Source organism: Rhinatrema bivittatum, chromosome 3 (genome assembly GCF_901001135.1).
Source record: "Rhinatrema bivittatum chromosome 3, aRhiBiv1.1, whole genome shotgun sequence".
Classification (NCBI taxonomy): Eukaryota; Metazoa; Chordata; class Amphibia; order Gymnophiona; family Rhinatrematidae; genus Rhinatrema; species Rhinatrema bivittatum.
This window is the reverse complement of record NC_042617.1, coordinates 412,434,307-412,461,803: the sequence shown is the minus strand read 5'-3', so window position 1 is coordinate 412,461,803 and position 27,497 is coordinate 412,434,307. Positions and strand designations below refer to the sequence as shown.

The following is a 27,497-nucleotide window of genomic DNA, read 5'->3' as shown; positions in this document are numbered from 1 at the left end:
AGAGGCAGGCGCAACTTCTAAAATAAAGGTCAGGGGGTTTAGGTAGGGCTGGGGGCGGGTTAGGTAGGGGAAAGGAGGGGAAGGTGGGGGAGCGTGGAAGGAAAGGTCCTTCCGAGGCTGCTCTGATTTCAGAGCGGCCTCGGAGGGAACAGGGAAAGCCATCAGTGCTCCCCTAGGACTCAGTGCGCGCAAGGTGCACAAGTGTGCACCCCCTTTGCGCGCCGACCACGGATTTTATAACATGCGCGCGGCTGTGTGCAAATGTTATAAAATCGGGCGTAGATTTGTGCACGCCGGGTTGCATGCACAAATCTACGCCCGCATGTAGGTACTAAAATCTGGCCCATATTTACCATCTAATTAATGTGGGCTGTTACATAATTGCAGAGTGAAAATCAAAATCTTTAAAAATGGCAAAACCTGGAAGTTTCATCACTGTGGAAGCATTCTAGGCCAAACATTTTTTACCATCACATTTCTATCTCGTCTGCCCATCCATCCAACTAATCTATCTGTATAATTCCCATCACTGTGTTTATCCCATGCTTTCTTGAATTTAGATATCATTTTGTCTCTACCATTTCCAATGGGAGGCTGTTCCATGCATTTCTCTGTAAAGAAATATTTCCTTAGATTACTCCTAAGTCTAACCCCTTTCACCTTCCTCCCATGACCTCTCATTCTAGGGACTCCTTTCCTTTGAAAGAGGCCTGCCCCCTGAGCATAGTCATTTGAGGTATTTAAATGTCTCTATCATATCTTCCCCATCTTACCTTTCCTATAGGGTGTCCATGTTTAGATCTTTAAGTCTATCTCCATATGCTTTAGAACAAAGACCAATGACCATTTTAGTAGCCACCCTCTGGACAGACTGCAACTGATTTATAACTTTCTGAAGCTATGGTCTTCAGAATTATACACAGTAGTTCTAATGTGGTCTCACCAGTGAATTATATAAGGGCAATATCACCTCCCTTTTTTCTGCTAGCATTAATTAGCAATAAATATATTCAGGCCTGATGGCAGCCAGTTGACAAAAAATCACATGTATCTGGATAAAAAATATCTATGACTGGAAGTCAGTGAGATAGTGCAGTGTCTATGATGGCTTTTTCTCCTCTCTGCTCTGATCATCTATTCACAGATTATGACAAATATTTTCTTATTTGATGAATATCTTCTGAAATCCACTTTTTACAACAGTTGCTATTTAGGAAAATAAAATATAATCATCTTTCTTGACCTTCCAGAGGTCAAAATGACTTTGGATGAATCAAGCCATGTGTGTCCAAAATGTAATTGTAATTTTGCAATTTATTTATGCCTGGAACACATTTTTTAATATTTATATTTATAAACAGTAAATTTAATAATTAATATTTAAATGGTAAGGTAGCATGATTCAGCCATCTCTGCAGTTACCATGCATGACTGAGAAGTTCTCACCTCTTGTAAACTTACTACCTCTCAATTTTGACAGTTGAGCTTTGGTGGAATGCATCAAAAGAAAGATCCCTGTATCTTAATGGGAAGTAATACTTACAGATTATGGTGTACAGCTGGAGATAATTCTGCTACAGTTTACATTACTCTTAATCAAATAATAAGCATTGTTTAATATTTAGAAATTATATTTATAATTTATGCTTGATGCTGGTTTATACTAATTATCAAAATTAGCACAGAAAGGACTTACTATAATATGCCTGATCTTTGAAAACAAAATATTTGAGATACTATATATGAAATGAACTATAAACAAATGTTGGTGATTTCTACCACCTTTATAAAAACCTGCTACAAAAGTATGGAAAAACTTGAGCCAGGCAACTATAGCCACTGGAATTCACACACATGAAATGTCTTCCAGCAAAATCAAATTAAATACTACATGCTGACCTAATGTGAAATATTTCACAGTAATTTATATTCAAACATCTATCAATAAGGCTACCACACAGTCATGGATTATTATCTGTCAATGTTCTAAGTCTGACCAGAGCTCTGAGCTCCCAGCCACAGTGTTATTCTTCTACTGCTGATAGCTTCACAGCGCAATAGCTTCAAATCGGTAACTGGTTTGCAGCAACAGCAGAAGGAAGTCACCGCCATAGGGAATTGATAGTCTAGTCAGATTCTAAGCTTGTTCTGGAGGCACACCTAACCACTCTGTTTTTTAGGCTATCTAATATTGAATAAGTGTGAGATAGATTTGCATACATTGGACATCCAGTATATTCAATTCTATCTTATCCATATTCATTTGTGGCTATACTGAAAACCAAACTGGCTAGGTATAACTTCAGGACTGGTTGGAAAAATCTTCTTTACGCATTGCCAAACAATAACCATCAATTAAGAAGTCCTAATCATAGAAAAAAACATGTGAAGGCAAACTTTTAAAATAGTACCATCAGCTACTACAAGAGTAAGGCTATAATTAGCCTTACTGATCTTATGTGCTAAAATCAACCATCTGCTACAAAACCCTTGAGATTCAACATATGCCAGTTATGTATTCACAAGGCACATTAATGAAAAAAATGTAAAGCATTTATGTAAATTCCTAGAACAATATTACAAAACCAGAGGTACTTTTGTTGGTGTAAAAGGGGACTATTTTGGAAATTTTCCTGAGACATGAAAGACTGACAAAGATACACACCATATGGATCAAAACACATCTAGGGATAGCAATTAATAGTTTGGTCCTTTTCTAAATGGATCTCTTCCTACAATTGTGCTAAAACATAAAGACGGATCACATGTCCCAGGCTGTCCAGATCGTCCTTGTGTCCCAGGGTTTCCTTGGTCTCCTTGTCTTCCAGGAGGTCCAGGTTCTCCAGTCTGTCCTATCTTGCTTATTCCAGGTAGACCTGCAGGGCCTTAATATAGGCATTTAACAAAAATGCAATTAGCAATGACTATTTAAACAAAATTGTAGAAATCAACATTACAATACAGTATACTACTAATTCAGAATATATTCAAAGACCTAACTTACCTGCCTATGCTTTAATATTGCATGTAAGGGTGTTTATACCCCAAACACAACAAGCCAGTGAAAGGAATAACAAATCACAAAACCCCAAAATGCTTCCACTCAAAAGCACTGAGTAGTTTGCATAAAGGAGAATTGAATAGCGATGTGAAGTTAGCTTCGGAAACAGTTTTAATTATATATTTGTTTTCAGATGATGACCTGATGAAGCTTTGTTGGAGAAACGCTGGCCAACATCGGCAATTTATATATTCATACTGTGTGGATCGATACGGACATCTCTAAAAGCTAAATCAAGTTTTACATACATGATCCGGACTTTGCTATGAATTGAGTCGAGTTTTATATATAGAAAAATTCTAAAAATATTTTTGTGGACTTTGAATAAAAGGTGGATGGAGGTTTTTTGACCAATGATTGAAATGTTCAACGCAAGCTTGTAAGCTTCATTGGGCTTGCTGCCATTCTGAAGTCTTTTTCCTCCTTATTTTTAATAACTGTTAGATCCAGTCTAAGACAACTACATAAAAGTTTTTTCCATTTTTTGAGTAAAAGCATTTTCGGGTAGAGTGATTATACCCTACAGTAAGGTAGGACTTACAGGAACACATAATTTTAATGAAATCGAATTCTTCTTCTTATTTAAATGGAATAAATGTTTTTTTCAAATAATGCAATTTACTAAGCCGCAATAAGACTATAACGTGAAAAACAGCACATTAGTGCAACTTGCACGTGCTGACGCTCGCGGCCTTCCCCCGTTCCCAACCCCTTTTGCTAACCTCCCTTCCCCTAAACTACCCGCACCCTAGCCCTAACATAGACCGCCCCCCCCCCCCCCGATGTTTGTCTTACCTTTTGCGCCTGCCTCAGGGCAGGTGCAGGTTGCGGGCGCTGGCATCCTGCCGGCACACAATCCCCCAGCACAGCGGCAAATAGCTGCTGTGTTGGGAGCCTCTGACCCCGCCCCACCCCACCCCTGGACCACCCTGCCCTGCCCCCACTCTGCACCCTCCCCGCCCCTTTTGAAAAGTCCCAGGACTTACTCGCGTCCCAGGGCTTTACATGCATGGCCGGGCCTTTTTAAAATAGGCCCAGCGCGCTTACGCCCACCTACGCGCGTAAATCCACATGTGAAGGTGAAATTTCCCATAGAAAATGAAAATCAAGGATAAGAGATTATAATATGAAAATGTAAGGAAGAAGGTTCAGAAAAGTCATTAAAAAATATATTCTTACAGTTGCACAATATAATGGTATGGAAGCACCAGAGACAGTCTTTGAAATTATGCCATTTTTTAAAATTTACAGTGGACGAGGCAGAATTGCTCTTGCCCTTTGCTGTTTTAAGGATCCCTATGGTAGGGGGTAAGTGGGTGACAGAAATTCTCTACTTTTTCTTTGGAGGGTTCAGTCAATAAACAATCTCATATATTAAAGGACCAAAATCACCTCTATTTCTTCATCAATTTTACAGCTGAAAATCAGAAAAAATTCTTTTTTAATTTGTCCACTGATTATGACCTCATATAGGCATTTTTTCGGAGCCTTCTTTTGAATGAGTGTGCTGCATAGCAAGTAGTATATCTCGCACTACCACTCAATATATAATCATAGGTCATCCAACACCATTTTTTTGATTTTTTTGTATGCTTGTTCACCTTGATAAAATCCATAAACACTTCCTTAATTCTTATTTTTCATAGTAATAGTATTACTTAGCTTGTTCAAGCGATATAGATTGAAGAAACTGTGCGACTCTGTGCCATGAGGATAACATGCCCGACACGGTCCGTGTTTCGGTTTTCCACCTTCTTCATGGGGCCATAATGTTTGTTGCTCAGTAATATGTTCCGTGTTCTGGTAAATCCGTCTCTCGAAGAGACGGATTTACTTAGCTTGTTCAAGCGATATAGATTGAAGAAACTGTGCGACTCTGTGTCTCTCGAAGAGACGGATTTACCAGAACACGGAACATATTACTGAGCAACAAACATTATGGCCCCATGAAGAAGGTGGAAAACCGAAACACGGACCGTGTCGGGCATGTTATCCTCATGGCACAGAGTCGCACAGTTTCTTCAATCTATATCGCTTGAACAAGCTAAGTAATACTATTACTATGAAAAATAAGAATTAAGGAAGTGTTTATGGATTTTATCAAGGTGAACAAGCATACAAAAAAATCAAAAAAATGGTGTTGGATGACCTATGATTATATATTGAGTGGTAGTGCGAGATATACTACTTGCTATGCAGCACACTCATTCAAAAGAAGGCTCCGAAAAAATGCCTATATGAGGTCATAATCAGTGGACAAATTAAAAAAGAATTTTTTCTGATTTTCAGCTGTAAAATTGATGAAGAAATAGAGGTGATTTTGGTCCTTTAATATATGAGGGGGTAAGTGGGGCCAGGAAAGAGATGTCAGGCCCTGGCAAATGTTTTTGTGGGGGGGGGAAGGCATGGAAGGTTCTGGTTGGGCCAAGAGAGGACCCATCCCCAAGACTTTCTTGGGGATAGCAGGGCCTATGGGAGGTCTATTTTTTTAAGGGTTTGTTCTTTTAACAAATCAAATATACTGCAAAATTCTGGGATATTTTTGGGACTGGCCATTTTCAATTCATTCCATTCAGTTTACATCATTATATGCACTTGTAATGTACAATGAGAATGGGGTTAACAGAAGACCGCAGTTGTTTAAGGAATAAAAGAATTAATGCACTGATTGTTCCGCAGTCTTAAAAATCAACATGATTCTGAAGCCTTTAGATGTTTTGTTATTGACCATGTTCTCTCACCCTAGCTTGATGGTACCCTGTTATAGAGTCCTTCAATCTAAGGTGAGAGATCATAGTAGAAATTTCATCTTTTGAGACTTTCCTCACTCCAAATGGCATCAAATCTTCACTAAGGTGTACTGTGCTGTTCGTACGTCTCACTCTACATGCGAAACTGGCTCCTAAACCCTATACCACCACTAAAACCTCACCTCGACCTATCAGGTGGCCCTCCTATAGAGATATAAATAGGTGCACACAGTGAGACCTTCCCCAGAGGCTCTCTTTCTCTTTCTCTCTCTCTCTCTCTCTCTCTCTCTCTCTCTCTCTTTCACTCCACTCTCAAGCCCAGAAATGGCCAAAATGCAATTCCAAAAATTTATCACGAATTGTGTTATGGCCATTTCTCACATATTGCACAACTTAACACTACAGGAAAAGGTGTAGTTATTTCTGTTATTAAAACCATGTGATATGGCCCCTAATTGTACTAATTCCCTCCCCAATCCTGTCACCCCAAAAATTTGCATTTTCACTGTGCAGTACAGCATTTTTCGCCATAAGGCACTTTAATGCATGACCCTGCATATTAGCAATATAACTGGGAGATGCCTCAAGCCATGGAAGGGCTCCAACATGCATTAAACAGCGTATATCACATGATATAGCCCTATCATGGTGATACTGTGAGATGTATGCAATATTTTGCAGAGCCCTGCACAGATTCCCTCCACTATTATAATGCACTTCTTTGCATGGAATTTGCACAGGAATTTTGCAAAATTATGCAAAGCAGCTTATGAATAGGCAATTTCATATTAAATGAACGCAGCTGACAGTTTTCTAAGTTGGCCATGCTAATTTATTAACAACACCTCTTCAGAAAATGTTATCTACTGCGAGAGCCTCAGAACCCTAACGGGGTCCCAAGGCTCCTGCATTAGATTTAAAGAGCCATGCAAAAAAAAAAAAAAAAAAAACTGCTCAAAATTGTGAAAAGGTATGCGGGGATCAAGTTGATACCCCCCCCCCCCCCCCCCCCATCACCTCAGGGACACCACTCGAGGCAGCCCCAACATGCCAAGTTAAAAATAGCTCATAGCTTTTCACATTATGATGCCCGCCCCCCCCCCCCCAGCCCCCTAACTCAGTAAAAAAAACAAACCAAAAGTGTATCCCCCACCCCGCTTTCAATATCATAAGCTGGCAGGTCCCCCTTCCTCCCAAATCCCCCATGATAATAAAATAATTGTTGAGGTATAGGGTCCCCTCTCCCTTCCCCTGATCATCCAAGTGTTAGAAAATCTTGTTCAGGGCTAGTGGAGAGCACCCCATGCCCCGAGCCCCCTTCCTACATCCCTTAACCTTCAAAAACAAAAAGGAAACCATCATTGGAACCTGGGGCACTCCAAGCAACAGAACTGGGAGATGCATCAAGCCATGGTAGGGCTCCAACATGCATTAAACAGCGTACATCACATGATATAGCCCAATCAGGGGGATACTGTGAGATATATACAATGTTTTGCAAAGCCCTGCCCAGATTCCCTCCCCTATTATAATGCGCTTGTTTGCATGGCTGTGGCTGTGGTCTGATGCCCGGACCTTGCACCAGTCATGTGACTGAGACAAGGTCAGGTTGGCACATTTTGAAAATTGGCACAGATCGGGCGTGGGGCTAGGGGATTCCCCGGGCCCAAACTCTGGATCCATTTTTATTTTTGGAGGTTAGGGAGTGCAGGAGATAAGGATGTGGGTGGTGGGTGGTGGGGAAGTTCTCCACTAGAATCAAATGAGGTTTTTTTTTAACTTAGGGGATCCATGGGGAGTGGAAGGGGGAGTTTCACAGGGACTGTTTACCTGATGATTAATTATCATGGGGATTTGGGAGGAAGGGGGACCTGGCAGCACATTACAGTATTGAAAGGGGGGTGTGAGGATACACTGTGTTTTGACTAGGTAGGGAGGTTATGAGCTATTTTTAACTTTGCACGTCAGGGCTGCCTTGAGTGGTGGCTCTGGGGTGAGAATGGGGGTCAACGTTGACCCCCCCATACCCCTTTTCAGGATTTTGAGCAGGCTTTGTTTTTTGCTTTGCCATTTAAGGCGATGTCGGCCGCATGCCTTGGGGGCTGATGCCTCATTGGTTTGTCCCGCGGTGTTGTCCTGTGAGACAAAGCAACACAACAATACTGCTGCGATGCTTTTTTAGGGGAGGGACCCACTATGGTGGTGACACCCTCACCTCCTCCCTGAGATAGTGGGACCTCTCCATGAAAAAAATATCATAGTTTAGTGCGTCTAGCTTCCAGTTAGGCACTTAACTTCAAAATTAGGTTCCTAAATTTTCAAAACTTACGTTTTTAAGTTAGAATGAAACTAGGCATCTAAATTTAGGTACCTAAAAGGTGAATATTAAAAGCTTGGCATGTGCATCAATTATGGAACGTGCGAATAAGTTTGACTCACGCACATCAACCGTATTTTAAAAAGTGCCCAGATAACACACGTAAAACCCACTAGGGTAGATTTTCAAAGGGTTACACATGTAATATATGTGCGTAACCCCCGAAAACCTACCCCTGCGCGCACTGAGCCTATTTTTCATAGGCTCAGCAGTGCGCGCAAGCCCCGGGACGAGCGTATGTTCCGGTGCTTTAAAAAAATGGACGGTCCGGGGGCGTGGCCGGGGGCGGGGCGGCGGTCCGGGGGCAGTCCAGGCGGTGCAGGGATGGTCCCGAGTCCTCCGGCACAGCGGCTGTGCCGGAGATTCGCGCACCGGCAGATGGCTGGCATGCGCAAGTTATGCCTACCAGAGGCAGGCATAACTCGGCAAAATAAGGTGGGGGGGGGTTAGGTAGGACTGGAGGGTGGGTTAGATAGGGGAAGGGAGTGAAAGGTGGGGGGGGGGGGGCGCTAAAAAAAGTTCCCTCCAAGGCCGGTCCAATTTCGGAGCGGCCTTTGAGGGAATCGGGAAAGCCATCAGGGCTCCCCTTGGGCTCGGTGCGTGCAAGGTGCACAAGTGTGCACCCCCTTGCACGTGCCAACTCCGGATTTTATAACATGCGCTTGGCAGCGCGCACATGCTATAAAATTGGGTGTACATTTGTGCGTGCTGCGTAGCACGCACAAATGTACCCCACGTGCGTACGATTTAAAATTGGCCCCACTGTGAGCATATCTGAAAACTTTCCAAAACAAGGTGAGGAGTGGGCATGGTCTTGGTGCAGCAGGGGTGTTTTGAGGCCTGGCCAAGATATGTGTGCATAAATTCTGGCACACTCCAGTGTGTTGAGGTCCCCTGCTCCATAACTTTACTTCTGCTATGGATGATTGTAAGTAATAAAATAAAAGGATAGAGCCATTTATGAAGGGTTTAAAGGGTCTAGGAAAACTGGGGGAGAGTGTAGGCTATCAAATCAGGGGGGTTTGGAGGACCTAGCTGTTAACCGGACAAAATGGTGGACAATAGAGATGTGAATCGGAAAATGGCGCCGGCCATATGCGTATGGCCGGCACCATTTTCCGTACGGAAGGAGATCGACTGCAGGAGGTTGTTCAGCGAGGGTTCGCTGAACGACCTCCTGCAGTCGATCTCCTGCCGGCGCCATTTTCCGTACGGAAACGATTCACGGCAGGAGATCGCTCCAGGGCCCCCGCTGGACCCCCAGGAACTTTTGGCCAGCTTGGGGGGGCCTCCTGACCCCCACAAGACTTGCCAAAAGTCCAGCGGGGGTCCGGAACGACCTCCTGCGTCGAATCGTATTGGTCTATGGCCGCCGCCATTTTGCGGCGGCCATTTTGCAAAATGGCGCCGGCTGAAGACTAAATCGTGGTGATTTAGTGTGCCGGATTTCCTGCTCTCCCCCTTCCCCCGATTTAGCTATGTACCCGGGGGTAATTTAAGCTACGGACCGCCGCTATGGACCCCCAGGTAATTTAAGGCATTTGGGGTGGGGGATTTAATTTAAAGGGTCAGGGTGGGTTTTAGGGGGTTTTAGTGTGCCGGGGGTGGGTTTTAGGGTGTTTTAGTGTGCCGCTGGACCCCCAGGTATTTTAAGGCATTTGGGGGGGGGGGTTCAGGAGGGTGGGGGATTTAATTTAAAGGGTCGGGGGTGGGTTTTAGGGGGTTTTAGTGTGCCGGTTTTCCTGCCCTCCCCCTTCCCCCGATTTACGATTTTTTGACGATAAATCGGGGGAATTGGTATTGTATCGTGGCCCTAACGATTTTTGACGATTTAAAATATATCGGACGATATTTTAAATCGTCAAAAAACGATTCACATCCCTAGTGGACAAACTGGTAAAATGGCAATGGCATTGGTGTGCGCCCCTTTTAAAATCTCTCAGTTTACACAGTAGAAGTGGGGTTTACAATAGGGATGTGCAGCAGGGATGGATACGTTCGATTCGGTATTCGTATTCATCGGGACCCAAATCCGTTACATCCTTTTTCGGGGGACCCCAATTCGTCCATTATTTACTTATGGTATTCGTTTCCCATTAAAGTTAAAAAAAACCCCTTCCCAACCCTTTAAATTTAATTACCTACAGCCCCCCACTCTCCTGACCCCCCCAAGACTTGCCAAAATTCCCTGGTGGTCCAATGGGGGGCCTGGAGCGATCTCTTGCAATTGAGCCGTTGGCTGCCATTATTCAAAATGTCGCCAATAGCCTTTGCCCTTACTATATCACAGGGGCTACTGGTGCTATTGGTCGGCCCCTGTCACATTGTAGGAGCACAAGATGGCACCCGCCATCCGTTGCTCCTACCATGTGACAGGGGCCGACCAATGGCACCGGTAGACCCTGTGACATAGTAAGGGCAAAGTCTATCGGCGCCATTTTGAATACTGGCAGCCAATGGCCCAAGTGCAGGAGATTGACCACCAGGGACTTTTGGCAAGTCTTGTGGGGGTCAGGAGGGTGGGGGTTTTATTCATTAGTAATACGTTGCATTCGTGGGGGTTCGCCATACGTTTTGGAACCCCACAAATGCAACGAATAGGGACCTATACGTTGCAGATTGCGCATTCATTCAAAACGAATGCACATCCTTAGTTTACAAGCCCAGTTGAAATTTGGCACAAAGACACACAGCCAGGCTATTTTATAACAAGCATGCAAATGCGCATGCAAGTTTTAAAATGGATGTATCCCTGGATGCACGCCGACACACATGCACCAATATGAAGCCATGCGCTGGTTAGAAAGTTACCATCACTAGTTAGGACCCTAGCATTTGAAATCAACAATTAACTTTGTTCTACTGACCTAACCCCCTCTCCTGGCTATGCCCACTTTTTAGGCACTTAGTTAAAACTGATGCCAGTATGTAGGTACACAGGGTAATTTTCAGTTTACCGCTTCTTGGTGCCTAACTATTTAAAATATTGTATGTTCCTAGACATATCAGCCTCTTAAATATTGTTTAGAACATGAGAGGAAACAGTTTTGTTAAAATATTAAGGATAACTTTCAAAGCAGCTCATGTGCAACTTTACACGTGTATATATAAGAGCACGAGAATTAATTCTGCATTTTAAAACCTGTGTGCAAATGATATGTATAGGTTATAAAATACAAGCTCATGTGCCCACAAATGTAAAAACTGTGAACTGCACAAGTTCAGACCTATCTGGAAAAAAAGCACTACTTATCTGGATAAACAACAATTTCTGTGGCTAAGTAGCATCACTTAGCCAAATAAGTCTGAAAATGGTACTTGTCCATCTAATTAGCACTTTTCTGACTTATCTAGGTATATAAAATAGCTGGATCAGTCTAAAAACAAAAGCAATATGTATCCAGATAAGTTAACATTTGTCCAAGTAGCAACAAAGGCACTTCAAAATTTAAGGGGATACGTGAATAGATTTTACTTATTACTTAGATGCATTGACTTTGAAGAAAATAGGAAAAAGCATAAGCATTGTCAAGTTAAGAGTCAAACATTGATAAGACAGACTAAGAAAGAATTTGAAATGAAGTTGACCGTTGAGGCAAAAACTCATAATAAAAACTTTATAAATATATCAAAGCAAGAAACCTGTGAGGGAGTCGGTTGGACCATTAGATGACCGAGGGGGTTAAAGGGGCTCTTAGGGAAGATAAGGCCATTGGAGAAAGACTAAATGAATTATTTGCTTCTGTGATTACTAATGAGAATGTTGGGGAGATACTGGTTCCGGAGATGGTTTTCAAGGGTGATGAGTCAGATGAACTGAACCAAATCACTGTGAACCTGGAAGATGTAGTAGGCGAGACTGACAAACTAAAGAGAAGAAAATCACCTGGACGGATGGTATGTACCCTAGGGTTCTGAAGGAACTGAAAAATGAAATATCAGATCTATTAATTTAAATTTGTAACCTATCATTAAAATCATCCAATGTATCTGAAGACTGGAGGGTGGCCAATGTAACCCTGATATATAAAAAGGGTTCTAGGGACGATCCAGGAAACTATAGACCAGTGAGCCTGTCCTCAGTGCCAGGAAAAATAGATCAAAATCACAGAGTATATTGAAATACATAGTTTAATGGATCACAGTCAACATGGATTTACCCAAGGGAAGTCTTTTCTCTCAAATCGACTTCATCTTTTTAAGGGGTTAATAAACATATGGCTAAAGGTGAATCATTAGATATAGTGTTCTTGGATTTTCAAAAGGCATTTGACAAAGTTCCTCATGAGACGCTTCTAAGAAAACTAAAAAGTCATAGGATAGGAGGTGATGTCCTTTTGTGGATTACAATCTGGTTAAAAGACAAGAAAAGAGAGTAGGATTAAATGGTCAATTTTCTCAGTGGAAAAAGGTAAACAGTGGGATGCCTCAGGGATCACCACTTGGACTGGTACTTTTCAATATATTTTATAAATGATCTGGAAAGGAATATGACGAGTGAGGTGATCAAATTTGCAGATGATACAAAAGCAGGTTGTGATACATTGCAGGAGGACCTTGCGAGATGGGAAGATTGGACATCCAAATGGCAGATGAAATATAATGTGGACAAGTGCAAGGTGATACATATAGGGAAAAATAACCCATGCTGTAGTTACACGATGTTAAGTTCCAACTTAGGAGCTATCAACCAGGCAAAAGATCTAGGCATCATAGTAGATAATAGGGATGTGAATCGGGCTTCTGACGAGTGAATCGGGCTTCTGACGATTGAAAATATCGTACGATATTTTCAAAATCGTCAGAAATCGGGGGCTCCCCCGAAACCAATAGGAAAACCCCACAAAATTGTTCGTGGGGGTTCACTTATCATTTTGGGGGAGGGCGGGAAAAATGGCACACAAAAATAACCCCTAAACCCACCCCAACCCTTTAAAACTAATCCCTTAGATACCCCCACCCTCCCGACCCTCCCAAAAACTTTTTACAGGTACCTGGTGGTCCAGTGGGGGTCCCTGGAGCAATCTCCCGCTCTCGGGCCGTCGGCTACCACAAATCAAAATGGCGCCGATGGCCCTTTGCCCTTACCATGTGATAGGGTATCCGTGCCATTGGCCGGCCCCTGTCACATGGTAGGAGCATTGGATGGCCGGCGCCATCTTTAAAAATGATAGAGGTCTTTAAAATGATAAGAGTTCTACAATGGGTAAATATGAATCAGTTATTTACTGTTTTGGATAATAGGACTAGGGGGCACCCAATGAAGTTAGCAAGTAGCACATTTAAAACTAATTGGATAATTTTTTTTCCATTCAATGCACAATTAAGCCCTGGAATTTGTTGCCAAAGGATGTGGTTAGTGAAGTTAGTGTAGCTGGGTTTAAAAAAGGTTTGGATAAGTTCTTGGAGGAGTAATCCATTAACTGCTATTAATCAAATTGACTTAGGCAATAGCCACTGCTATTACTGGCATCAGTTGCAAGAAATCTGCTTAGTGTTTGGGTACTTGCCAGGTACTTATAGCCTGGATTGGTCACTGTTGGAAACAGGATGCTGGACTTGATGGACTCTTGGTCTGACCCAGTATGGCAATTTCTTATCTTATGTTCCCCTTGAGTCAGCGTTTACATGCATAAATCAAGGCATTTTATAACAAGCACACGGCAATGAAATTATCAGTTTTATCAATTAGACTACCAGTTCCCTTAGGCCAACTGTAGCTCATGAAGACCTTCCTGGATCTTCAGTCTGAAGTCCTTCCATTTCGCCCAGACCCCTCACCCAGCTTTTTTTTTCACTTTTAAGATGTTTATAATCATATACCCCAGAAATTGAGCAGAAGTAAATATATGCAAATGAAAGACTTTATGTGCATCACATTGGCAGGTGGTAAAATAGAATTGTATATATGTAACTGTTGGTCCCACTCCAGAATGCCCCGAACATGCCCCTTTCTTTTGTACATTCTGCTGCTCGTGCACGTGCATATACATGTGTACTTTGCCATTTTTAAAATACAAGTTGTGCATGATCGGCTCATATACTCACACATATGGGCCTTGATATGCAAGCAACTCTTAAAATTCACCAGACTATTTGGGATAATTTATAAAGAATGTTAATACCAAATACAGATAAAGTAGTTATTTGAATTGTGTGAAAATGCTATTAAATATTGCTTTAAAAATATAAACTATTTCAATAAAACCACTTTCAAATGAGGTTTTAAACATGGATGAAAACTAATTCAACTATATTATGAACTAAGATTTACTTTTAATGCATCAGGGTGATCTTTATCTGTTATCAAATAATGATTACACTACTTACCTGGTAAACCTGGTGGACCTGGTAATCCAGGCTCTCCAGTTCCTTTATTTCCCTTTTCACCCATGTTTCCAGGATGTCCTGCAAAGAGAGAGAGATTAAATTGTTTGTTCTTCAAACAAGCATAATTAAGATGTCAGGATAAAGAATTGTAAAATAAATATTGTTCAGATATTTGGTTAAAGGTTGCAACTTAGTTTTTGCGCTGACAGGATATATTTACGTTCTTTTATAAATTAGTAGATTAAAGCAGAATAAAAGGACTGTGTACACAATTCTGTCATTAAATTATATGTTGCTTAAATGTAACTGCGTCATAAAATACGGGTCATATTTTTCTTGCCTACTAATTAAAATCATATTTAACTCTTTTAGCTAATGCAGAGTAAAAATCACTTCTGAAATCCCAGCTTTGATCTTTCATACCATTATATTATCATACAGATGATACATGCAAGATAGCAGGAAAGCCCATTGCCAAGTAAAGTGCAAAACAGAACAGAAATTATCATCTCAGTGGCCTAATATTTATTTATTTATTTATTTATTTGTGTTTAATATACCGACATTCGATATCGCATATCACATCAGTTTACAGAGTAACTCATGGAATAATATGACAACGGTGTTAATAATTTAATATGAATGTTTGAACTGAAAGCCACAAAAGTGATGGCAAATAAGCATCTCTTTTCTAGGTCAAATATATTTTCTTGTTTATTTTATTCCCCTATCTTTATCATCTTCAGACCATTGTTCCACTTCTCCTCATCTCAGCAAACTGTGACTGGATTGTGGAGATCTGATTCAGCTGCCTTGTCTTCATCTCTTCTTCCTTCTCAAGCTGTTTGCTCCACTTGTTACTCATATCTTTGGCATGTTTGGGCTTGGTGGAAAGACTCAATCTCTACTGTGTCCCTTCCTGTAGTAAACATTGAATACCCTACCACTGGAGCTCCAGTGTATAACAATTCTTGGTTTAGTTGCCTTCTTTTGTGCTTAGGCTTCTGATCTTGTATAGCTCTCTTGTTTGTTAGATAGGACTATCTGCAAGCTTTCCCTGCACATGCTCATGCTCTGAGTTTCTCCTGAGTGCCATCAGACCAACTTCTACTTTCTTTCGCATACAGTAATAGTCTTCTGTATCTTGCAAAAATGCTTTCAGCTCAATGGCCAACCTATTACGCTTACTATTTAGAATTTTCTTTTCTTCCTTTAAATCACCCTTTACATTTGGTTTGCTCCAGTTGCTCAGACATCTTCCTACTGCCTGTGAGCAGGGCTGGCTCTAGGACAAATGGTGCTCTGAGTGAAAATCCCACTCCCCAATTGTTGGCATTTCCCCCCCCCCCCCCCAAGGTCCTCTCTTCGGCCATGGCAGGATGGGATTTGCCATGGCCCACCGGTCCTCTCTTTGGCCACCGGTCCTCTCTTTGGCTGCACCAGGATGGAATCTGCTGTACCCATTTGGTCTCTCTTCAGTTGCGATGGGATGGGTGAAAATGACAGTTCCCAGGGCTCCCCTCAGCTACCTAGCAAACCCTGTTCAGTTTTATTTCTTGTAGTTTGGCCTCTTTATACAGCATAATTTGCAGCCAGATCACTTCATATTCCTATTTCACTGCTTTGAATCTCACTCAGGTTCTAGGACCGCCTGTAAGTATCAACCTGTAAGAATCCAACTCCCAAATATTCTTCGGATCCATATTCTCCTTTGCAGCTTCATCTTCCACTCAGGCCAAGGCAATCTTCAGCTCTTCCTCCATCTTAGCTAGTTAACTCTTCAGTCTCCATCCAGCTTCTGATGAGACTTTTCCAGGTCTTTTCATCATTTCTCCTCTCATACTAGGTACTTCTCTAGGTCTGGTCTTAGGACTTCATCAGTTTGGCCTAGCTCTGGGACTTCATCTCCTCTTCCTCCATTTCGACCAAGGTAATCTGAAACTCTACAATTCTATTTTCAAGAAGACCATGTTCCTTTTGGTAACCCCATAGGGCACACATCTAATTAACACCTTTGGGGTTGCTTTGGCTAGCTGACTCCATCCCAAGCTTGACTCCTAATCCCTGGGGGAAATTCTTTTTGTGGGGGTAGACTCTCATCTATGACCCAGACAGTGGTGTGTGATCCTGTGTGTGTTATGAACTGAGGCATCCCGGGAGGGAGATGCTGTGAAAGAATAGGCAGGAACAGGAACTTGGTGTTAAATTATAATTTACTGATTAGTTTAAAGTCAAAATGAAGTTCATCTTTAAATACTTGTGCAGTTAAAACAGAATTTGTTATAGGTAGGGTGTCTCACTCTGGGTAGGTGTCCTTTCCTTCAGCAAACTTCTTGAGCTTCCCATAGTGCTGTGAAAAGTGCACTAAAAGCTCTCCCAGTGACTTAACCTGGAATCCTAGGTCAGGGGTTCCCTTCTAGCATAGAAAAAAATCATACCTTAGACCCCAGTGTCTTCCCAAACACCCAGCCCTGTGTCTCGGTCCCATGTTGTTGGAGATCCAGATGGGGTCTCCAGGTTCTTACTTGATTCACTTTTAGTTCTCCCGAAAGGTGACTCCTTGGGTTTAAAAGTCTGAGGGTGGGAACCTGCTGATCCTTCCAAGCTCCCACTGAGGAGAGGTGGCCAAAAAGCCTCCTTACAACAAAAGAGATATACTTTCTTTTACAAAAATCTTATTAGACTGGACTTGTTCTGTCACAGGTGCTGGCCACATTCTTGGGGAGAATGGGCTTACTGCTATTCAGCCTCTGCACTCTGAATTCAGCCAGTAAGGATGACCTTCTCAAAGAAACAGAGTGAAATATAGCCCCTTCTATGGTAGAGTTATTCCAGCCTTCAAGGGCCTCACACAGCAAAACCTGTCACAGGTGCTTGCCACATTCATGGAGTGAATGGGCTCACTGGTCTTCAATCAAGGAGTGCAAGTTCCAAAAGGATTCATGCTGGAGCCCCTCTCCCAGTTTGTAGACCTTTTTTTGAAACCATTTGTCCCACTGATTAAATCATATGTCCGAGACTCTTCACATCTTATTTCTATCTTGGAGTCCATGTCTGCCCCTGCGGATAGGTTTTTCTTTGTTACCCTTGATATAGTTTCCCTCTATTCTAATATCCCCCAGTCGGAAGCCTTAGAAGTGGTAGAAGACACTTTGAACTCCCGTCCTGCTCCCTGCCGCATTTCTACTCCGTTCGTGCTGAAACTTGCTGAAATAGCATTAACAAGAAACTTCTTTTGCTTTAAGGATACATTTTACCAGCAAATCAAAGGCACAGCTATGGGGGTCACGATGGCCCCCAGCCTTGCATGCCTGTATGTGGCAAAGTTTGAAAAACTGTGTATCTATCCATCTCAATGGTCCAATCAGATAGCCTTGTGGGTATGCTTCATAGATGACATATTCATCATTTGGTTGGGAACTGATATTCAATTTTTGATGTTTTTTGACTGGCTGAATTCCCTTAACCAACACTTACAGTTTAATTTTTCTATAGATTCATCTACTATAGCATTTCTGGACATTTTAATTTCTGTTAAAAATGATAAATTCCACACTACAATTTTCCGTAAAGAAACAGACAGAAACACTCTGTTATCTTTTGACAGCTGTCACCCTCGTAACCTGCGCCAGAATATTCCCACAGGCCAGTTTTTAAGATTACAGCGCCTCTGTTCGACACGTGAGGAATTCTCAAAACAAGCACAAGTCATGACATCTCGTTTCAGCATGAGAGGCTACCCAAAAAAAGTGATTCGTAATGCTTTTAAGCGGGCCCTTTTTGTAAATCGGGATTTACTTTTTCTCCCTCAGGCCCCTTCACCTGATTCCACTAATAATTGTATTCTCCCATTTTCCACCTTAAGTCAAGCTGTGACTAATATTATCCGGACACATTGGCAGTCCTTGTCATTGCATCAGTTGTTCCAGGGTTCATTGCGTTTCACCTTCCGCAGGGGGCGCAATTTAAGAGATAGACTGGTTCATGCATATCAAGATAGGGTTGATGAGACCTCTTTAGCAGTTGGAATGCATAGGCCATGTGGGCACTGTACGCTATGCCACCACTTTTCAATATCCCATTACTAAAAAAACTTTTAACTTAAAAACTGACTCCGACTGTACCTCACAAGGGGTAGTATATGTCAGCAAATGTCCATGTCCTCTTTTTTATGTAGGTAAAACTTCTCGCAAAATCAAAACTCGCATTATTGAGCATTGCTCAAATATTAGAACTTCTCGCGACCAAGAACCTCTGGTTTCACACTGGATGAGTCTCTCTCATAGTATCGCTGATTTGCGTTTTTTTGTGATTGAAGTAGTCCCTAAGCTATCCCGGGGTGGAAACTATGCAGAACATTTAGGTCGTAAAGAACAAAAATGGGTTTTCACCTTAGACACTGTGTTTCCCAAAGGTCTAAACCATGAAATTGAATGGTATTTGTTTACATAATATGTTGTTGACATCCCCCCTTTACTTATTCTTTGGTAGTCCGTCTTTTGACTGTGATTGGGCGCACAGGACCCTGGGAACCGGTGATTGGCTCCCATGCAAATTGTGATCAACTCACCTGTACTTTCGCGCCCAAACCCTGCTTTAAATACCTTGGCTGCATTGAGGGTATGTAATAGGTATGTAATAATTGTTTACTTTACTAATCCTCATGTCGGCGTTAAGTCCATTGTTTTGCCCTGATCATTTAATTGTTTCATTTACAGATTGTCATAAAACTTGTTGGTCCCTCCCGATGCAGCTACCGGCGAAACACGGGACCGTGTCGGGGGACTTTTGTAAACAGTTCCTGTTTGAAATGTAATGCAATGGAGTTGCAATAAAATCTATAATTGACTTATGCACAAAAGTGTTTGAAAATATTCTGATTGGGACTTGAATCCTGTTTATCTGCACTTTCTCTGGTTAGATTTCAATTACCCCAATATTGACTGGGTAAATGTAACATCGGGACATGCTAGAGAGATAAAGTTCCTGGATGGAATAAATGACAGTTTTATGGAGCAATTGGTTCAGGAACTGATGAGAGAGGGAACAATTTTAGATCTAATTCTCAGTGGAGCACAGGATTTGGTGAGAGAGGTAACAGTGGTGGCGCCGCTTGGCAATAGTGATCATAATATGATCTAATTTGAATTAATGACTAGATGGGGGACAGTAAGAAAATCCATGGCTTTAGTGTTAAACTTTCAAAAGGGACACTTTAATAAAATAAGAATAATAGTTAGAAAAATCTGAAAGGAGCAGCTACAAGATAAAAAAGTGTGCAAGAGGCGTGGGCATTGTCAAAAAATACCATCCTAGAAGCACAGTCCAGATGTATTCCACATATTAAGAAAGGTGAAAGGAGGGCAAAACAATTACAGGCATGGTTAAATGGTGAGGTGAAAGAGGCTATTTTAGCCAAAAGATCTTCATTCAAAAATTGGAAGAAGGATCCAAAAAAAGAAATTAGGATAAAGCATAAGCGCTGGCAAGTTAAAGGCAAGATATTGATAAGATAGGCTAAGAGAGACTCTTAAAAAGAAGTTGGCAAGAGAGTCAATTGGATTGTTAGATGATTGAGGGGTTAAAGTGGCAATTAGAGAAGATAAGGCAATTGCGGAAAGATTAAATGATTTCTTTGCTTCAGTGTTTACTGCAGAGGATGTTGAAGAGATATGCATTCTGGAGAAGGTTTTTATAGGTAATGATTCAGATGGACTGAACCAAATCACAGTAAACTTAGAAGATGTGGTAGGCCTGATTGACAAACTAAAGAGTAGTAAATCACCTGGACCAGATGGTATACACCCCAGGGTTCTGAAGGAATTAAAAAATGAAATTTCTGATTTATTAGTAAAAAATTTTAACCTATCACTAAAATCATCCATTGTACTTGAAGACTGGAGAGTGGCCAATGTAACCCCATTATTTCAAAAGGGCTCCAGGGGTGATCTGGGAAACTAGAGACCAGTTAGCCTGATCTCAGTGGCAGTAAAAACAGTGGAAAGTGTTCTAAAATATCAAAATCACAGAACATATAGAAAGTCATGGCTTAATGGAACAAAGTCAGCATGACTTTACCAAAGGCAAGTCTTGCCTCACAAATCTGCCTCACTTTTTTGAAGGGGTTAATAAACATGTAGATAAAGGTGAACCGGTAGATGTAGTGTATTTGGATTTTCAGAAGGCATTTGATAAAGTTCCTCAATGAGAGGCTTCTATGAAAAGTAAAAAGTCATGGGATAGGTGGTGATGTTCTTTCGTGGATTACAAACTGGTTAAAAGAAGGGAAACAGAGAGTAGGATTAAATGGACAATTTTCTTAGTGGAGGGAGTGGGCAGTGGAGTGCCTCAGGGATCTGTATTGGGTGCTTTTCAATATAGTTATAAATGATCTGGAAAGGAATATGATGAGTGAGATAATCAAATTTTCAGATGATAAAAAATTATTCAGAGTAATTAAATCACAAATGGATTGTGATAAATTGCAGGAGGACCTTGTGAGACTGGAAAATTGGGCATACAAATGGCAGATGAAATTTAATGTGGATAAGTGCAAGGTGATGCAGATAGAGAAAAAAAAAATCCCATGTATAGTTACACGATGTTAGGTTCCATATTAGGAGCTACCACCCAGGAAAGAGATCTAGACCTCATAGTGGATAACACATTGAAATCGTCGGCTCAGTGAACTGCAGCTGTCAAAAAAGCAAACAGAATGTTAGGAATTATTAGGAAGGGAATGGTGAATAAAACAGAAAATGTCATAATGCCTCTATATGGCTCCATGGTGAGACTGCACCTTGAGTGCTGTGTATAATTCTGGTCGCCGCATCTCAAAAAAGATATAGTTGCAATGGAGAAGGTACTGAGAAGTAGAGATGTGAATCGTGTGCCAGATCGTCTTAACGATCAGGTTCGGCTGGGGGGGGGGGGAAATCTGATCGTTAAGATATGTGAATTGGAATCGTTTCCGATTCCAAGTCACATCGCTAATTTTTTTTTTTAGGGAGGCCCGCACCGCTAAAAAAAACCCCCACCCTACCCTTTAAATTGACCCCCCCCTTAGCCTCCATCACCCTCCTGACCCCCCCAAAACCTTTTAAAATTACCTGGTGGTCCAGGGGGGCCTCGGAGAGCGATTTCCCGTTCCCAGTCATCAGCTGCGCTAAAAAAAAATGGCGCCGATGCCCCTTTGCCCTTACCATGTGACAGGGTATCCGTGCCATTGGCCGGCCCCTGTCACATGGTAGGAGCACCGGATGGCCGGCGCCATCTTTAAAGATGGCGCCGGCCATCTTTACTCATCAGCCCCTATTATAGAGTATGGTAAGGGCAAAGTGGCATCGGCGCCATTTTTTTTTAGCGCAGCTGATGCCTGGGAACGGGAAATCGCTCCCCGAGGCCCCCCCTGGACCACCAGGTAATTTTAAAAGGTTTTTGGGGGGTCGGGAGGGTGGGGGAGGCTAAGGGGGGTCGATTTAAAGGGTTGGGTGGGGGTTTTTTTTATTGGGCGATTGGCGCCATTTTAATTAGTGGCAGCCAAAATGGCGCCGATGGCCCGAGAGTGGGAGATCACGCCGGGACCCCCCCCCCCCCCCCACTGGACCACCAGGTAATTTAACATTTTGGGGGGGTGGAGGAGGGTGGGGGAGGGTAAGGAATTGGTTTTAAAGGGTCGGGGTGGGTTTAGGGGTTGTTTTGGTGTGCCGGTTTTCCCGCCCTCCCCCAAATAATTCCCCTGCCCTATTTAACGATTTAGGACGATTTATGATGATAAATCGGAGGCATTTGTATTGTATCGTGCACTCTAACGATTTAGGACAATTTTAAAATTATCTGACGATAATTTTAATCGTTCAAAAATGATTCACATCCCTACTGAGAAGGGTGACCAAAATAATAAAGGGAATGGAACAGTTCCCCTATGAGGAAAGACTAAAGAGGTTAGAACTAGAGATGTGACTCGGGTGCCGGAATCGGTTCCAGTTTTGGCATTGTGGACCCATGGGAAATTCTGTTTCCCGCAGTCCAGACGTTTTTTTTTTCGGCTGTCCTGAGCTGAAAAAAAAATGAAACACCCAACCCTTTAAATCTAATTATTTACAATCCCCCACCCTCCAGCCCCCCCCAAACATTCCTAAAGTACCTGGTGGTCCAGCGGGGGCCTGAGAGCGATTTCCCACTCTCAGGCCGTCGGTTGCCAGTAAACAAAATGGCGCCTGTGGCCCTTTGCCCTTACCATGTGACAGTGGCTATCGGTGCCATTGCCCGGCCCCGTCACATGGTAGGAGCAATGGACAGCCAGCGCCATCTTAAAAAATGATATCTTCATCCGTCAAAAAAACGATGCACATCCCTAGTTAGGACTGTTCAGCTTGGAGAAGAGATGGCTGAGGGGGGCTTATGATAGAGGTATTTAAAATCATGAGAGGTCTTGAACAGGTAAATGTGAATCGGTTATTTACTCTTTTGTATAATAGAAGGACTAGGGGGCACTCCATGAAGTTAGCATGTAACACATTTAAAACTAATTGGAGAAGAAGACTCTACAGCACAAGTTATTGATTGGGGTACTTTGTTAGTGACCTTTTCTTGTATTAGTGATTTAAATCAAATAATGAAAAAATATTTTAGTAAATACCCCATTATATATTTGGAGAAAACTATTAAGATATTCCCAGATTTAGCAAATAGCCACACAAGTAAGGCAGAAAGGCTTTTTAGCATACCGCCAAGAAGTAATATCAATGGGTTTCTCTTTCACGCTACGTTTCCCATGTAAGTGTTTGATTAAAAAACAGGATGACTTGTTTATTTTCTTTATACCCGACCAGCTAAAGAATTTCGTTGAACAAAGGAGACTAGCTACTTCTTCCCCAGTAGTCTAGAAAATGAATATAAAGAGTTGTGCAAGCACTATGTTTAATGCTTTTTCTACTGTATGACTAAGGTTATTTGTTCTCCCTGTGATTTCTGTTACCATGTGGAATTTCCTTTTCACTTCTGTTAGATATATTAATGAATTTGGCTTAAAAAATAATGAGGTAGAAAAGTATTATATCTATATCTATAATTAGTATTGGATAATACCAAATTCATGTTATTTCTATTAGTGGATTTAGTTTGCATTTTTGAAAATGATAGATAAAGAATTAAAAAAGAAAAACTAATCAGAAAAAGTTCTTTTTCACTCAACGCACAATTAAACTGTAGAATTTGTTGCCTGCTCTTAATCAAGTTAGAAAATAGCCACTGCTATTAGAGATGTGAATCGTGTGCCCGATCGTCTTAACGATCAGGTTCGGATGGTGGGAGGGAAAAATCGGATCGTTAGAGATTGTGAATTGGAATCGTTCCGATTCCAATTCACATTGTTAATTTTTTAGTGAGGCCTGAGCAGATAAACAAAACCCCACCGAACCCCCCCCCCAAAAAAAAATGTTAAATTACCTGGTGGTCCAGTGGGGGGGTGGGGTCCCCAGCGCGATCTCCTGCTCTCGGGCCATCGGCGCCATTTTGGCTACCACTGATAAAAAGGCGCCGATGGCCCGAAAAAAAAACCCCACCCTGACCCTTTTCAAATTACCCCTTTGCTTCTCCCACCCTCCCGACCCCCCCCCAAAACCTTTTACATGTACCTGGTGGTCTAGCGGGGGGTCCAGAAGCCATCCCTTCAATCGGTGCTGGTGCTGGAGGTTTCAAAATGGCGCCGATCGCCTTTGCCCTTACCTTGTCACAGGGAGCGACCATCGCTCCCTGTGACAAGTTAAGGGCAAAGGCGATCGACTGCCAGTATGGCGCCGATCACCTTTTCGATCGGCGCCATACTGGCAGTCGGGGGGGGGGGGAGCGGGAGATCGCGCCGGGACCCCCCCCCCCCCACTGGACCACCAGGTAACTTAACATTTTGGGGGGGTTCGGGAGGGTAAGGAATTTCTTTTAAAAGGTCGGGGTGGGTTTAGGGGTTGTTTTGGTGTGCCGGTTTTCCCGCCCTCCCCCAAATAATTCCCGTGCCCTATTTAACGATACAATATAAATGCTCCTGACGATAAATCGTGGGCATTTGTATTGTATCGTGTACTCTAACGGTTTAGAACGATTTTAAAATTATCGGACGATAATTTTAATCGTTCAAAAACGATTCACATCCCTAACTGCTATTACTAGCACCTGTAGCATGGGATAGACTTGGTTTTTGGGTTCTTGCGAGGTACTTATGGCCTGGATTTGCCACTGTTGGAAACAGGATGCTGGGCTTGATGGACCCTTGGTCTGACCCAGTATGGCATGTTCTTATGTTCTTATGACTGCAATACATTTGAATGCTCTGAGACACCAAGGCCATTCCAGCTATGAATAACTGGTGTTTAAATACAAGCTGGTATAAATTTCACACAGAAATGAAAACACTTTTGTTTTTACTATCTACTGTGAAATTATTAAACCCCCTTGAATCAAGCTCACACAGATTTCTTTCTTTATTTCTATTTGATATTCTGTTTATCATAGTATAACTTTAGTTGGAATACAAAACTACATTAACATAGCATACACATACAAATAAAATTAAAAAGATGCTTTAAAATATATTAAAAACATATATTGCAATTTAAATAAATTAGAATACAGTAAATCACATATGCTTGAAAGAGTGAAACACCTGAGATCCTCTATTTGAAAAACTACTCAGCATAAACACAATGCTCCTCCACAGTACAAAATACAAAATATTGACCTAATTAAAAGAATGGTTAAAAAACTAGGTTTTAACTTTTTTTCCTTAAATGCAAATTAAATCTGTGCATGCGTCTAAAGAAATTTCTTTGCAGAGCATCAAAAGAGGGAAGAGAAATAGCCTAGTGGTTAGAGCATTGGACTATGAACCAGGAGACCAGGGTGGCAAGTTACTTTACCCTCCATTGCCTCAGGTACAAAAACTTAGATTGTAAGCCCTCTGGAGATAGAGAAATACCTACAGTACCTGACTGTAAACCAGTGTGATATCTTGATTGAGATCAAATGTCAGTATATAAAAATAATAATAAAATCTAAAAGCCTTTCTTTTAATACCACTGTGACTGCCCATAAAGTTTCTTGAAAAGTCCTTGATACCCATGCAGGACAGTATTTTATCTCTCCATCCTGAGATCTCTCAACTTTGAGTGATAGTCCTTAGCTTAATCTAGTCTTATCCCAATTGCCCCCTGCTTCTCTGGCAGCCTTTCTTCAGACAAACCCAAACCTCTAAACAAAACCCCCCATTTACCACACTTGGGCCCACCAATTGTTACTTTTCCATGCCATTAGTTTCTTTCACCTGCTTTCATATCAGTCATTTGTTCCTGGTAACAATTGCCATTTGTTTCTTGCTCTGTGATGCTCTTTTTCTTAGAATAGTACTTTTACCTTTCTCTCCTTCATCTTCTTCTCTAGGCCTAAATTTGGTGGCTTTAGGTCGGAAAATTTAGGGGCTAGTAGGGAGGGGGGATATTTGAAATGCAAAGGTTAACGGGCTAGCTCCAGAAGCTCACCATTTAAACTTTTTTTAAAAATTGTTCCTAAATGATTAGATTCAGGGTATATAAGTACCCAATTCTGAAGGGAGTTGAGGTCCGCGGTACCTGGCCAAGGCATGTCACTACAATGAGAGGTTAGATGGGAAAGGAGAGAGTTAAAATGGTAGTTGCAAATGAAGGTTCATGGCACTCTTATGACCACTCCAAGCCAGTTCCAATTGAGTTGGAAGCCCAAGAAAAGGAGGACAATGATGGGCTGAAAAAAAATGTATGTGCTCAAGTGATTAGGAAGCATAACACTTTATAAACTGTAGCAAAAATGTATAAACTATAACAACAATACAATAGTGCTCTGCCAACATCTCATCCAATACAGGCTTTCCAGTTAGGACTCAATGTCATGGGAATCTTTCTTTATCCAGCTTCCCATGGTACAATGTTAATGTTAAACAAGAAAAGATGAATACACAGTGCAGTTCTTGACAAATGTAATGATATGTATACAAACACCATAGATAAGGCTCTCATCACAGCAACGTATGAACACATCAAGATGATCAGGCTTGTTCGGGAAGCATTTAGATCAAGTGTTCTTGTTGCATACCCCATGAGTACTTGGCTAAATAGGGTTAGATCCAGCTAGTACCTGAAAGGGGGACTACCAGGAAGCTGGGACACCAATGGAGATTGGTCTTTACCCCCTGGAGGGTAATGAATAAATTAATACTAAATGCTAGTATGTGTCAGCAGTACCATCACATAGTGTTCAGCAGAACGAGAGTAAGTAAAAGCCTCTCATCTTCACATTCTGCATTTGGGACATATTTGGGGTTGGGGGATGCAAATCTTTGCCCACAGTTTTTTGAAGGTAGGGGTCAGGATCAGGGATCAGAACCCCTCATCCACTACAATATTTTAAGATCTTGAGGGGGTGGGAGGGGGCTGCTTAGCTATTGCAATTTTTTAAAATAGTGAGGGGGGATCAGCCAGTACAGTTATTTAAGATTTTTTTTTTTGGGGGGGGGGGAGGGTGGATAATATCAGCCACTGTTCATTCATTGTTGTGTTTTTGGGTTGTTTTTTTTTTAGTTATCCAGCTAACTTTAGGGAAGCAATTTTTCTGACCAGATTTAACCAGAAAAAATTTAGCCATGCCCATGTATCAAGCTAAATTTTGTGAGGGAAATGACTTACATAGACAAAATGTAAATGGCAAAAGGTGATAAATGTTGAAACATTATGTTTTGTATGGAGAACTCCAAAAGTTAGTCAGATAAAGCCTTTGAATATCAACCTTTTAGTTTTTAACTGCCTTTGGCATGCTTTATTGAAAACCACAGAATAACACATTTGAAAGATTTAAGCCACCAGCCCTTTAAGAGAATCTTTTTTTCCTGCCTCAAAGGTAGTAGTCAGAGTCTTTACCTTCCTTTACCTCAAAGTGTTTATCAAAGTCGCCATAC

The 27,497-nt window shown here is 41.7% G+C and overlaps 1 protein-coding gene across 2 annotated transcripts in view; it reads right to left on the bottom strand.

The window, feature by feature from the left end:
• Nucleotides 1–257: 257 nt before the first annotated feature.
• Nucleotides 258–27,497, bottom strand: part of LOC115087934 (collagen alpha-1(XXI) chain-like) — a 454,903-nt gene continuing 427,663 nt past the window's right edge. For both annotated transcript variants that reach the window (XM_029595690.1, XM_029595691.1), the window contains exons 29-30: nucleotides 14,519–14,596; nucleotides 258–2,885 (exon numbers count right to left, since the gene is read on the bottom strand). In XM_029595690.1, coding sequence (XP_029451550.1) covers nucleotides 2,698–2,885; nucleotides 14,519–14,596 — 266 coding nt within the window. In that variant the 3' untranslated portion in view covers nucleotides 258–2,697. The remainder of the gene's footprint in view (nucleotides 2,886–14,518; nucleotides 14,597–27,497) is intronic.